Genomic DNA, 15,533 nt, shown 5'->3' with positions numbered 1-15,533 from the left:
ACTTCATGCCTTAAATCCCAAAAAGGCTGCGTCTTCTTCTACACCGTCAAACCATCTCAGCGGCGGGTGGCCCCTTCTTCTCCGTCTGTGGCATTTAGCAAAGAGTATTTACTGAGGTAGCTAATCCGTATTAGCCCACAATATGTGACCTGCTCATCTCAATCGGTTGATCACGATTTTACTTTGAGCTTTTCATTGAGCTTTTTCATGGCAGAAATACACTCGGAGGTTTACCATTGACTGCCGAGGAGCGACCGCTATTAGAAAAAATCTTTTTCTTTACTTTGGTGTTTCGCCGAGATTTGAATCTACGTTCTCTCTGAATTCCGAATGGTAGTCACGCACCAACCCATTCGGCTACGGCGACTGCCAAGGTGTTGACATAGCGAAAAATAGCAGTGGTTCGCCATAAGGATGCTGCGGCCGATTTCTGCAGAATTTCTGTTGTCATGATTAATGATTACTCTAAGATATTTAAATTCCTTCTCTACTTCGAAACCATAGTCACCGATTTCTAGTATTTGACCCAAATTGTGTCTGACAGATTCCAATGTAGTTGAAACTAGCGCTTTAGTTTTGGCTTCGTTTATTTCTAAACCCATACCTGTTGCTGCTCTCTCAATACTTGCGAAGGCTTCTTTCAAACTCGGCAGCGAGGATGCGTTTATGTCTATGTCGTCCGCGTAAGCCAGCAATTGAACCGATTTAAGCAAAACCATTTCAAAGGCAATATTAAAGAGGACACATGAGAGCTCATCCCCTTGCATAGATAGCCCTTGATAAAACACGCACGAATAGCATACTTTCGCTTGAGATGACCGAAGCAGGAAAAATTCTCGATGGACTCCATATCCTCAACAAAATCGGTTGCCCTTTCTGATATTACGGAATTAAAAATGCTATAAACAAGAAACTACTCAATATTTTTCCAAACTGTTTTTTTTATTTTGAAGTACAATCCTTCCGGTTAATGATGGAATACAACTTCATTCATATGGCTGCCTCGGCTAGCCATGCACCATCCCATACGATCGGTCCAATTTTTCAACACATTTTCGATTGTATGCGGCTGTATTTCAGCTATGACATCGCGTATGTTGGTCTTCAGTGCATCAATTGTTGCTGGTTTGTTGGCATAACACTGATTTTTGACGGCACCCCAAAGATAGTAATCCAACGGCGTCAAATCGCAGCTCCGAGGCGGCCAAACGATATCAGAATTTCGGCTGATAATGCGATCTTCGAAGACAGTGCGCAAAAGATTGATCGTAGCATTCGCTGTGTGGCAAGTAGCGTCATCTTGTTGGAACCAAATGCCACCAATATCCTCCTCTTCAATTTCTCGGAACAAAAATTCGTTCAACATGGCCCGGTAACGCTCTCCATTGACGATTACGGCCACTCCTCGCTCATTTTCGAAGAAAAATGGACCAATGATGCCTCTCGACCAAAATCCGTACCAAAGAGTGACTCGAGTGCGTGCGGGTTTTCTGAGCCCCAAATGCGGCAATTTTGCTTGTTAACATACCCACCGAGATGGAAATGAGCTTCATCCGAAAAGATGATTTTTCGGTAAAAGTCTTCATCTTCTTCAAGTCGATCCCAAGCCCATGAAGCGAAGCGAAAACGCATTGGGTGGTCGTTCTTTGAGCGTATACACAACCATTTTCGTTCAGTGGAAGAATAAAACTAATTTTCTGTCAAATCAGATGACAGCTAAGTGTTACCAATCTTCAAATAATACCTAGTTCAAATCCATAACGATAGATGTCGGGCCTTGTATAAAATATTTAATATTTTTTTAATGTCAGCATAAAAAATATTGATTTAAATACGAAAAAGAGAAAAAACCCCAGAATCTTGACAGTGATTCGGATAATTTTGTGATATCATCAACTACTGGGACTTAAGGAAATTTACGAGTAAAAAGTCATTGCTTGCAATGAAGAGTGAATAAATAAATACCGACTTGCATGTGTCTGTAAATGTGCATGAAACATCGACGGGGGAATCGCAAAACAGTTGACAAGTGTGCATATGTGTGTGTGTGTTGGGCGCCTGCTTGAGTTTGCACATACTTAACTAAAGTAAATTACAGACAGCAATAACACTAACACCAACAATAAAAAATGCAAATAATGCTTTTTTAAATAATGTGCAGCAAATTTATTTATAAAAAATGATGAGTGCCAGCGCACAGCTGGAGCAAACACATTTACTTAAGTATGTATGCGTGTGTGTATGCACTTTTATGAGCATCCAAAGGACAAACAAATAGGTAAGTCCGCATGCTCGGACGTGAGCTGATATAAAAATATGCACACAAGCACTTGCACTACGCTTGTGTGTGTGTGTGTGTGTGCGGTCGAGTCCAGAATGCTTGCAATAAAAGCCTGCAATTATGTGTAATCAACGTGACAGTGAGACTTTTTGCTCGAAGCAATCACTTTTACAACAAAAGCGATAGCCATAAATTCGCAAGTAACAGCAATAATTGAAATAACAACAACAACAACAATAGCAACAGAAAACAAAAGCACAATTTTTATAGTATTACAAAAAAATATAATACAAATAAAAGCAAGAAAAACAACAAACGCATACACTTACACAATGAAAGCGCGCAGCTGCAACAATCCGAGAGGTCGTGCGAAATGCCGGGCAATGCCATTGATTATTCCAGTACACACTCATTAACATATGCATATACGCTTACATATGTATGTGTGCAGATGCAAATATATGTATAATTATAAACCTATACACACACATACATACATACAAACAAATATGTGCATGTTTTCATTTGTATAAATGTTAATTTCAATTTAACCACGCAAATGCGCGCCTGTGTGCGTGCAAGCAAATAAATACAATATATTACAAATTCGCACATATACATACTTATGCATACATATGTATGCATGTAGTGCATATTCGCTTATTCACAATTTTTGTTTGGAAACTTCATTCGTCCGGAAATTTCAGTCAATTTCGAAGTAAAATTTAATTGGATTTAAAATTTCTCAATCACTTCCGTTTCAAACATTTTGACTTTATTGCTTACAATTGGCATATGCACACATACATGCATATGCATATATACATACATAGTGGAAGTATACACGAATGAATCCCGTTACTGTAATGCCCGAGGTTGCAGGAACCAGAATTCGCTGTCAATGTTGTCGGGAATGTATGTGCGAATATGTTCTGTGGTGGTGTTGGACACACACAAACATATGTATATATGTGGGTTTCCTACATATGTCAGGGGCTTTACTTACATACATATATGGATACATAATATGTAAACATAAGTGTATACTTGCATAAAGCATTATGGCCCAGTAGGAAAGGGAGATCAACTTAGAAGTATCAGATTTTAAATTGAATTAAAACAACGAAAATTCAAATTAAATGTTTGACAATCTCTCGTATTTTTATGTATTATTGAACCATTCACGACATTTATTTTTCAAAGATAGTCCCTTTCAAATGTTGGCCGCAACTGCGCCGTAATTCGGTCATCCGTAAACACCAATTTGAAATGACTCGCTGCGAGACTTCGGTCGGTATCTCATGAACAACTTTACTAATGTGAGCTTCCAATACCTCAGTCGAAGCTGGTTTATCCACAAAGCATAAAGACTTTACATATCCCCACAAATAAAATTTCCGAATAAGAGTGAGAAGTAAATGCCTACAAAAGCTAAAAGGCTATCCGATTAAACTAAACCGAAATCTATTTCTAAATGAGGGTCACATACAGTTGTGAAAAAAAGTTATATTCAAGTCTGGACTGTCTTAATTATCTCATCTCGCAAGAAGGTCTGTCCACGAAGGCAACCGCACCTCGACCAGTCCAGTTTTTAATACGGCCTCATTGTTATGAGAGATAAAGGAAGTTTCAATGCAAACTGGAAACTAAAAAAACGCAAGCTTTAAGAGAAAGTGGAAACTAGGCCTTTCCGGCACCCAACTATGAAAAATCGGAAGCTAAAAACCCGTCCTTTTCAACTCTTTCCATCCACACAAAAAAAAAAAACATCTTCCACAATCGAAATGAGGAATAACGGCTTTCCTATCACTTGATGTTTCATAGCAAACGTGAGTCTCGAATCCGAGTCCTACCATACGGTAGTCGCACACAAACCATTCAGACACGGCAGTCATAAGCCGCGAACTTTGCACAAACAAATTTGAACGCTATTATCATTTTCTTATTGAGTCAGCTGATTTCTTCCTATTTGGGAAAGTGCAGAGATATGGAATCATAGCTTTCCAGCTGTCCGAAAAAAAAGAAAAATTCTATATATGAAGAAAAAAATTTTATTTAAAAATGTTTTAAAAATTTAATAAAAAGAATTTCCAACCTAAGTAACGCCGTCTTTAAATTCTAGAAACGCAAATTTTGACCAGCCACAAATCTTCCTTCACAATTTTTATATAAAAATCTAATTTGTATAACGAAAAGCAGCTAAATTGTGAGCACTTCTGAATCAATAATAACTCTGCGCTTTCATGGTAGGATGTACAAAAAATACATCAAATTTCGTAAGAGCAAAATCCATAGCATAAGAAATGCATTGGACCAAAAAGAGAAACTCCATAGCTTAAGAACTGCTTTGGCCCAAAGTTTTGTTATATGTAGAAATTATTTGCAAAACCTGCTATGATTTTTGGGAAATGTACATAAATATTGGCCTAAAAATATAATTTCGAATTATAACTCTGCAAAACACAAAACCCATTCACATTTTCCCCAATTGAAATTTCTCTATAAAGTCATCACTTTGATTTCCTGTTGGGTAGTAGTTTTCCCTGCAGGGCAGTTTTAAAAGGATGCATTGGTCATGTCATTGATGACTGGTTCGCCAGTGCATCAGCATTAATATACTTTTTGCTACATGTGTGTGTATATGTGCGTGCGTATGTGTGTGTGTGTGTGTGTATGTATTGAGGCAATTTAATTTGTAGTTAATTATACTGAATTACGCAGTTACTGAATGTACTTTCCCACTCATAGATGCACATATTAATTGATGTCGGTTGAAGGCAATAAAAACTGATGGTGCGACTGTATTGGTGAAAGCTTTTATGTGACAGCTAAATTACTTGATATATAATAAATAAATAGTTCTATGCGAAATGCAATTTGTCTGATTCTAATTATCTAAAATTGAATAATAAAATTATAATTGTGAAGCTTGTAAATTGGACCATGACAACTTTAGTTGAGATGGCCATTTGAGTGTTCGAAAGGGAAGTTATCCGAGAGGTTTATGAGACTTTGCACTTTAATGAAGGTGAATAATTTACTAGAAGAACACAAAGTGTTGTTATTGAGATTACTAACGGTAGACCAGAGAACTTCGAACATTAGGAAAAGAGGTGTTGGGTGAATTGGGTCGAACAGGTATGTGAGGAAGCGCGCAATATCTATACAGCTTGCAATCTCTAGTAAAGTTGTAAAATAAAGTCGCCAAAGGCGTATGTAATGTAATAACCTCGCGCAGAATGCTCCGATTTGCAAGGGACATCTTGCATCTTAGCCAAGTGAGATAGTTAATTTTAGCATAATTTGAATTAGTCTAAAATTAGACGTGGCAATATGCACATGTGATAAAAGATGATCATCGAAATGAGGTGTTGCATCAACGAAACGAACGAACGAACGCAGAAAACCGCAATGTTACCAAGCCGTTCAGTGAATTTTCACAAACATATAAATTTTCCTCTTTTTGTTGGTTTTGTTTATTTGTTTTGTGTTATTAAGTTGCCTGACGTTGCACTTGACAACATCGCGCAAAATAAAGTTTTGTTGTGTTTTTGAAAGGTTGTTGTTTCTGCGAAGAATATATCCAATGCACCTTTTCCTTGAATGCAGCGCGGAGAAGGTTGAGACATCTTTGCCAATTGCAGCCAGAAGAAAGGCACAAACTCACTCGTAGTCCAATCCAGCTCTATCTTGAGCTTATATGGGAACTGGGTATGGATGAGGTACTGTGATGAGTAATGGGCCCGAAAGACCATGAGGTCGAAGTGCAACCCTTAAATTAATAGAATCTAATCTAATCTAAGGTGAAACTAAATAAAATTGGTGGAAAAGTTTTGTTAGGGAAAGAACGCTAACTTACGGGGTATATTTGGCTTTCAATGTTCTTTTTCTATGCTTTGATTTTAGCTTCACATATTTATGCGTGTTACCAAGTTAACACAGCAAAAATGATTCAAGAACGCATGAAATTGTTTAGTGATACAGTTTTGATGAAACTTTCAACCAAAAGTCAAAGAGTTTGTACTACTGGTAGTATCCCTTGCAAGAGCACACAACAAGCCAGATCCGTCTTTTTGCTTGTGTTTGGCATTCGTTTGTAGCAAAGAAGTCGAGTTATTGTCCTCTTCCATCACGACAACGCATCAGCATACGCCTCAGCAGTTGTGGTCTCAAAATTAATGAAAATAGTGTTCCAACTCGTTTTACACGCCACCTATTCTCCAGACTTGGCTCACTCGGATGCCCCGAACTACTATATTTTCTTCAACTTTAAAAAATGGCAGGCGGGAAAAGATTTTGGTATTAAGATGATTTCACTGATTGGTATAAAGCCAGGTTTTAGTAAGTAATTCAACTGGAAAACGAAAGAAAGAAAAAAACGTTTAAAAGGCAACTCTTAAGCCCCGTCCACACTTTTTGAATATAAATTCAGTCACCAGTACTATTGTATACTCGGAACAATCATACCAGTAATGAAGTCAAAATACGATTTCATATGTGCACATACAATAAACAAAATCTAGCCACTACCGAAAGATGAATACTCCTCAAAACTGTACTAATTGACAACTAGAAATTGAATCACCACTCCTGCTAGGTTTCTCTAAGGGCTTACTGACTTCAAAAAGTTTAGGAAATAAAATTTAATGCGCATACCCTCACACACGCATACATCCACCACAAGGGAGGGAAGATAATATTGCAAGCAACATGCCACCTAGGGCATGCAACATACTCGTATATGTAGAGTAAGTACATCATAAATTTTTGGTCGCAACAAAGTAGCAGCAAATGCTTGTACACACGTTTTTATTTGTTTACCATTTTGATGGACAACCAAATGGAGCTAGAGGAATATCAAGGAATAGCAACATTAACGACAACAAAAATAGCAGCAGCACCAGCAAAGGTCGTTGGGCGCAGACATTCAGGTGGCAACTGCACGCACCATCAACATTGTAACAGAAGCGTGCAGATTAGTGGAAATGCATACGATTGTGTGTTTCTAAGAGAAGTAGAGAAGGCGTTATAGGTGAGAAACACCAATAAAGGAAACAACTGTAACAACAACATATGCGTGTTTGTAAGTGCGTGCAGCTGAAATTAGTTTGCATTGTTGCTTAAACTGAAAGCTTGAAAGACTGCACAGTTGTCAACATGTGGCACAAGCACGCAACCACATGCATACAATTTTATAGCTACACACGCATACATACAAGTATATACCGTATGTCGTATAGTTCATGCCACAATTGTTGCAACATAGTGGAGGTGAAAATTTGTTGCCACAAAGCAGCTGCCAGCTGCTAATTGCTTTAAAACGCATCATCATATCATAAATGCGTGTGTTTACAAATACATAAAAGCTACAGCAACTGCAATTTTGGACAATAAAAGCAACAACCACACAGTGTGTACTAAAATTGCAGCAGCTCTTTTTACAACTAACACAGCACAGCGACATATCTTCGTAGCCGCAAATTTGTTATGCTTGCAACACTATGTTGCTTGTTTATTAATGCTATTACTGCTGCTGTTGCTCATATCTGATTATGAAGTAGTCGGGTCATAGTGCAACATGGATGTGATCAAATTGCACACAAAAAAGTATTCAAAAAAAACTTTAGCTACTGTTGGTTTAGACTCAAGTAAACTTAACTTAACTTAACTTAACTTAACTTAACTTAACTTAACTTAACTTAACTTAACTTAACTTGACTTTTTTTCAATTTTTTTTAAGGAGGTTAAAATCAAAATATCAGAAGTATCGTCAAAGGTGCCGTCGCACCTGTGGTATGTGGCGCATGCTCCCACTATCACTATAACTATCCTCAGCTAAATTCCACCCTAGGATTGTGATAACAATTCATCAAGGAGCAGCCGCGTTTATGCCCATTGACACAACAGGTCTCTGTGTCCAGGTTCCTCTCACATGGGCGTTTGGAAGTTATACGCTATTGATAGTATCCATTGCATCCACTGTGTTCATAAGTGGTTCTGTAGCAAATGGAACATCGCAAAATATTTCGTAGGTATTACCGACATGTCGTGGCCTGAGCATTTGCCTCATGCATCTGTGACTTATTGTCAGTTCGTAAGCAATCCATCTTCAGTCGGAAAATGCAAATGGCGTTGCCACGTGCGTATGTTGAAGGTACACATAACACTACCATTGCTGCAAAATTTCTAACTTAAGATGCTTAGATTATCCGGATGCGCAGCTGTCCACTCATAAGTGCTTCAAACGTTAGGCGCTCCTCTCTGAGACGATCGCAGTGCTGCGTGTTGTATGATGTGCGTTTTAGCTCCGACCCATTAAGGGCAGTATAAAATGCTACGGAGTCTTCAATCGTCGATAAAGCACGTTTTCTGCTGCCTTGCGGTCCGCCAATATTAGGCAACATTGATGCCATCAGCTCTTGCGCTTACCACAGATAAGTGCTACCTATAGCTAAGTCGCCTGCTGATTATCACGCCAAAATACTTGGTCGACTCCTGAGAACGTATTTGATGGTTGCCGATACGTAGTTTATATCCTACTTTTTTCTTCGCGCACTGATAAGTACCGCCTGGATTTTTTGGGCTGCCAATTCCAATCCGGCCTTTGCCTACCATAGCTTAACCTTTGCTGCTGCGTCATTGCTTTTTGCCTCCAGCTGGTCTATGTATTATATCTATCCGTAACTACAAGCGCAAACCATCCACATAGCCTACGATAGTAGCACCCTCTGGTAGTTTTAGTTTTGAATACCCCTTCGTACATTATATTCCAAATACTGAACCAAGGAGAGACTCTGTGGGTACCCCGTCATTGATTTGATACGTTTTTTCACCGTTGTCTGTCTGAAGCATCTTGGCATATTAAAATATGGATATCGCCAAGCTGCTAACAAAAACGATACTGTTCATCCAAACTTAAGTTAACTTAACACAACTTAATATATATTAACTTAAAATAAATTGGCTGACTCAACTTAACTTGATTTTACTTAACACTTCTGTTAATGAGAAGCTTGCATATATAAACAACTTTCGATTTCAGATTCATAAGTTACGGTCTTAAGTAAGTTGAGAGCGATGAGAAATCTGAATGCCATATGATTTGTTCCTATATAGTTCCATAAGTGAATATATAAAGTAGGTATGTTAAAAATTTATTGGATTTAATAAAAATATGAATTGATATAAATAACCCAGGTATACAAAATTCATTTTTTTTTTTTGGTATTAGTTTTCGATGCATTTTTGAGCGTTGAATATGATCCTGGAACCCAAAAGTGGCCAACATGTCATTGTTTTGAGAAAACGTGGTTTTGGGTGGAGTAACTTTTCTAAAAAACCTAAGGCGCAAAAGGTTCCAATCTACGATTAAATTATAACCTGAATCTTACAATACAAGTTTGACAAAAATAAACAACTTTGATTAAAATGGGGTTAACCCTTTAAGGTCTAGTGACTATAATCGAATTGCAAATTATTATGAGTTAAGTGCAGTTTGTTTTGTGCGCTAATTACGGCGGCCGCCGCAGCCGAATGGGTTAGTGCGTGACCACCATTCGGAATTGGAGGTTCGATTCTCGGTGAAAGATCAAAATTACAAAAAAGTTTTTTCTAATAGCGGTCGCGCCTCGGTAGGCAATGGCAAACCTCCGAGTGTATTTCTGCCGCGAAAAAGCTCCTCATAAAAAAATCTGCTTAAAACTATAAGTCCCCCCATTTGTGGAACAACATCAAGACGCACGCCACAAATAGGAGGAGGAGGCCAAACACCCAAAAAAGGGGGATATGCGCCAATTATATACATATAATATAATAAAAATATGAATTGATATACTTAAATAACCCAGGTATACAAAACTCATTTTTGGCACTAGTTTTCGATGTATTTTTGAGGGTTGAATTTGATCCTATAATCCAAAAGTGCCCAACATATCATAATTTTGAGAAAACGTTGTTTTGGATAAAACCCTAAAGCGCTAGAAATTTCAATCTACTCTTAAATTAAAGGCTGAATCTTACATTGGAACTTTGAAAAAAATAAACAACTTTGAATAAGGTCTAGTGATTATGATCGAATTGCAAATTATTATGAGCTAAGTTCTGGTTTTTTGTCCACTGATTATAAATCGAAAGTCAGCGACTCTAAAAATCTCAGAGTATTCAGCTTGATATCCGCAGCTCAACTTTTTTATTTTGCGTGCGCCATTCCTAATCATATCCCTCTTATTTCTACCCACTTACCGTTCGCCGTTCTGTAATTTTCGATTATCGCCAACCTCCCAGCCACCATTTGGCCGCTGAATTGCCGCTGGCACTGGTGTCGCATATTGCCACTGCCTGTAATAAGAGTCATAACCGGAATTTTGTGCAGCACGTCCTTCATCCACATTTGCAATATCGCCTCCAGTACTCTCATCATCATCATCATCGTCGTAGTAAGCAGCTGGTTGTCTCTGTTCATAAGGATATCGCTCAGCACCTACTTCACCACCACCTGCCGAAGGGTTCTGTACCGGCTCTTCCTCTTCATACTCCGCAACAGGTTGTTCATAGTAGGGATGCTGAAAAGCATTTGGCGGTGCGCCAAAATCATCTTGACGACGTCCGAGCGTGGGCAGACTTTCCGCGTGCACTACGACTGGTCTTTGTTCTTCGTAATAGCCTCGATTAGCGGTTGTGTGATTGTTGCTACTTTGATTGTCTTCAATATTGCTCACATCGTCGCGTTTGTTTCTATACAACAGTTGCTGTTGTATTGCTTTTGTTAACAGCTTTTCTGTATCATTTTGGTGTTCCACATTTACGAGCAGAAACTTCTTCGCCGTCTCTTCGTTTACTGAGTTTGTGTCATCGTTCATTATTATTTGCACCACCTTAGCATTCACTTCATTGTCAGCTTCCTGTGCGCTAGAGCTCCTTATGTCCTCCAGCACTTGTGTGAAGACGAAGGCGGTGATGGAAAATACAAAAATTATGGCCATCAGGCAGATGAGGCACACGCCGGAAGGCTTGAATTGCTCACTGACTTTGCACGTTAGACGGGACATGGTGAGCTTTTCTTTGATGTTTCTCGCTACACAGATGACGTAAAAATTTCAAGAAAACTTTTTTGTTTTTTATTTGTTTTTTTTTTTTCTTATTTTGTTTGTAAATGATTCCTGGTCGAAAACAATTTTTACGCGCACCACAAATTCCGCATTATGCAGATTTCTTGAACTCTTCGTATTAACTAAACTACACTCACTGATTATACCGTTCGGGGTGAGTGTCAAAATTCAACTGTCCGAATAGGCAAAGGCAACTGTTCTTTCGATCACCCTTTCAACTTTTCAACGCACACTTTTAAATAATACAAATACATTTGCACTGCTCATTCTCCAGTTTTAATCAGAAACTCGTCGAGTAGAATATCTGGCTAAGAAGAACCACCAATAAATATCTATGCATACATACATACATACACACATACATAGGTGCATACTTATACATCCGGAGCAACACCTTCTGCACATCTCAGAGCTACTTGTATCTAGAACAATCATCACATGGCCGCCATGCCATGCCAATTATCATTTACGGTATATATACACATACATACGTACCAGTAGCACACACAGCTATTGGCCAGAAGGCGCTAATTGCCGCAGCTCGTGCTGTCAACAACAATGTTGCGGTGTGCGCCTTGCCAGAAGCTGTTTCACTGCTCCAGTTTTCAAATACTCGTATATTTATGTGTTTGCAGTCGTGCTCACCTCGTCACCGCTTAACGGTTCTACCAGAGTCTCAATTGACGCAACGTCATCGATTAGCGTCCACTTATCACTTATCAGTACTTACCGTTCACTGCCTTCTGTGCGTAATATCCCTTTCTGTCGCGCGCTGACTTCTTTTCTTAATAATTTTCGTTTTGTGCAGGTCCGTTCGTTCGCACTCATACATACATATGTAGCGATGTATGTGTGTATGTAGGTATGTAAGAATATGCTTTTGACCCACATTATTTCTGTTGACTGATTTCAATGAAAATACCTTTTTAAATTCTATTTATTTTTCTCTTCTAACTTTAGCATTGACGCATGAAAAACTAATTAAATTGAGGTTTTCACTAAGTCTAAGTATATACATATTTTGTATATTCAAATGGTGAAAGTTTCGTAAACAGCAAAGAATTTAAAAGTGTACCCAAATTTTTACTACTCTATCAGATATTTATTAAATGCTCATTCGTATAAATTATCTTCTAAAAAAAAATCAAAAGTAAGTTATTTGCCTTGTTAGAATTTTAAGGAATACTTTTTTTAACTTGCCGTCAAGTTCACCGTTATGCGTGAACGAATTATTACGATCAACAGGCAAGGCTTTATTCCAGTTATTTCCAGTTATGCCACCAGTGAGATTTACCGCCTCATTTGGGTAAGTATGAAAAAATAAATACAACCAACTATTTTGAAATTCAGTATCACGACTTACTTTGGCGAAAATGGAACAGCGGTGGAAATGGTCGTTGCAGCGAAGTTAAATGAATGCCATGAAAAGTAATAGAAGTACAGGGCTGCCAATATTCGACGGACCCATCTGGCTACCCTATATCTTTTGACAGAGACGTCAGATCGCTTAATGACATACCGCGTTGGAAGCGACAGTCCAAGCAGATTTTTACCATGGAACAGTACACGCCACGCGAACGCTCCAAAATTGTTGAAATTTACATTCAACAAAAGAAGTCAATTGTGACAACTGAACGTGCGTATAAAAAATTAAATAATGTGAAAAATGCGCCTTCTAAGAACACCATTAAACGTTTGTACGAAAGGTTTTCGACTGGTGATGCTCTTTGTAATCCAAAGAGGCCAAATCAAAACCGACCAAGGCGTCGCCAAGGACATCCCAAAATCACCGTTCTCAGCAGTTGGGCATTGCTCGGACCACTTTACAACGAATTATCCGCTTTGATTTGCATTTATTCCTGTATAAGATTCAATTGACGCAAAGATTGTTGCCTGCGGACAAGCCTCGTCGATTGGAATGGGCCCAAAGAGTCATCGAAATCCGTCGGGTCCGTCGAATATGGGCAACCCTGCATATATGGCAAATTTTTTATGCATACGCAAAATAAATCTGAGATTTCAAAAAACTGAAACAATATTTCTTTATCAAAAAATTAAAAAAAAAGTATTATAAGTAAAATAAAGTAGCTAAATTAAGTTAATACCGTTTTTTTGGTGGATGAGATCGGGTTCCAAATGCTTTTGCATTTACGCGACCATCATCTACTAAACCGATTTCTCCTCCTCTTCTGGGGAGACTCTCTACGGCTACTTTCTGCATTACTTCGGGAGGGCCCAGAACGGCATCGATCAAATGGACTATTTGCCCACGCCTGGATCCCCCAGGCTTGTTAATATGTATCTTTAAAGGTAATAAAATTATCAATGATCTGTCATTTATACAGGGTGGGTCATGTAAAATTTGCCTTTTGAATCGGCTATAAAGAAAAAACTAATCAATATTTTTTCAAACTTTTTTCTTTTTTTTGAAGATTAAACATTGTCATTTATGAATGAAAAATAATATCGTCCAAATGACTGCCACGACTGGCTTTACAGTAGGCCATTCGATCAACCCAATTTTTAAGCACATTTTCGATTGTTTGGGCTGCAATTTAATGAATGGCAACTTCGATTTCGTGTTTTAAAGCACCAATCGTCTCTGGACGGTTCGCATAGCATTTGTTCTTAACGGCGCCCCACAAAAAATAGTCCAACGGGCTTAAATCACAGTTCTAAGGCGGCCAATTGATATCGGAATTTCGGCTGATTATTCGGTTTTCAAAAGGGGTAGCCAAAAGTTCGAGTGTAACTTTGGCAGTGTGACAAGTTGCACCGTCCTGTTGAAACCAAATGTTGTCCATGTCATCCTCTTTAATTTTTGGAAACAAAAACTCATTGAGCATGTCACGGCAACGCTCGTCATTTACTGTGACCGCGGCTCCTCGCTGATTTTCGAAAAAAAATGGCCCGATGATGTCGCCAGACTAAAAACCGCACCAAACAGTGACTCGTTGTGGATAAATTTGCTTCTCGACAGTAACGTGTGGATTTTCTGAACCCCAAATCCGACAATTTTGCTTATTGACGTAGCCACCGATGTGAAAATCAGAAAAGAAGAAGAAGACTCACCACTTTGGAAATAGTTTTTCGATATTTCCCAATTTTGTTCAAGCGTATAGCGCCCCATTTCGTAAATGTCAAACCTTGAAGTAAATTATGAACACATTTGACATGTCATTTGTGTTACCATTCTCAAAAAAATAGGTGGTTCAAAAAGCAAACGCTATATGGCCCACCCTGTAAAAAGGCCATAAATTTAGTTTAGAAAATTACTTTTATTCAATTGAAAGTAAAAAATGTGTGAAAATAATACAAAATTAAGAATCAATTTACTTTTGCTCGATATGACCACTTTTGCCTTGACTACGGCCTTGAGACGGTCCAGAAACGAATCACAAGCTGCCCGAATGTGACTTGTAGGTATTTTGACCCACTCGCGGACAATGGCTTTTTTCAGCGCCTCGAGACCGATGAATCTTTTAGTTCGGACCTTGCTCTCCGAAATTGCCCAAAGGATTCATCGCATTCGCGTCTGGTGAATTTGAGAGCGATTGCTTGGACGTTATGAAGTTCGGAACGTTGTTTTTTAGCCATTCTTGGTTTACTCCAGCTTTGCGAGACGGTGCCGAGTCCTATTGAAACGTCCACGGTCTGCCATCGAAATGTTTGTCTGCACACGACCACGAAGTAACCTCCAGAATTCTTTCCCGATAATATTTCGCATTTACGGTGACGCAAGGCTCGATGAAAACGATTGGAGTGCGTCCATATGCGGTTATAACGACCCTGTGGCGGGTGTTGCCTGGTGGCCAATCGATGACTCAAATTCTCGTATGAACGGTAGGACAAAAACCCTATCGCTTTGGGAGTTTACGAATTGCTCAATTTGAAAAATTTTCTCATCAGACCGTTTTCGGTCAAGCGAAGCTAAACTCCTTCGCTCTCTCAAGTCTGACTTGTTGCTGCTTCGGTGTGAGATCATGCGCCTTTTGGATCTTGTAAGGGTCGACTTTGACGTCATTTTTCAGTATGCGGCGGATGCTACGGTCAGATATTTTCACATTTTTCGCTCTGATTGGCACTTCGTCGGGGATTTCGCTCAAGTCGCTTCTTCACTTTTTGAATCATTTCACGTGACGTTG

At 38.8% G+C, this 15,533-nt stretch overlaps 1 protein-coding gene across 1 annotated transcript in view; it reads right to left on the bottom strand.

Moving 5' to 3' along the window:
- The window catches only part of LOC128864396 (uncharacterized), a 70,101-nt gene extending 58,568 nt beyond the window's left edge, over positions 1-11,533 (bottom strand). The window contains exon 1 of the mRNA XM_054104031.1: positions 10,523-11,533. Coding sequence (XP_053960006.1) covers positions 10,523-11,328 — 806 coding nt within the window. The 5' untranslated portion in view covers positions 11,329-11,533. The remainder of the gene's footprint in view (positions 1-10,522) is intronic.
- Positions 11,534-15,533: the final 4,000 nt, after the last annotated feature.

The sequence above is a fragment of the Anastrepha ludens genome, chromosome 5 (genome assembly GCF_028408465.1).
Source record: "Anastrepha ludens isolate Willacy chromosome 5, idAnaLude1.1, whole genome shotgun sequence".
Classification (NCBI taxonomy): Eukaryota; Metazoa; Arthropoda; class Insecta; order Diptera; family Tephritidae; genus Anastrepha; species Anastrepha ludens.
Note: the sequence above shows the minus strand (reverse complement) of the source record. Positions and strands in the feature narration are given on the sequence as shown.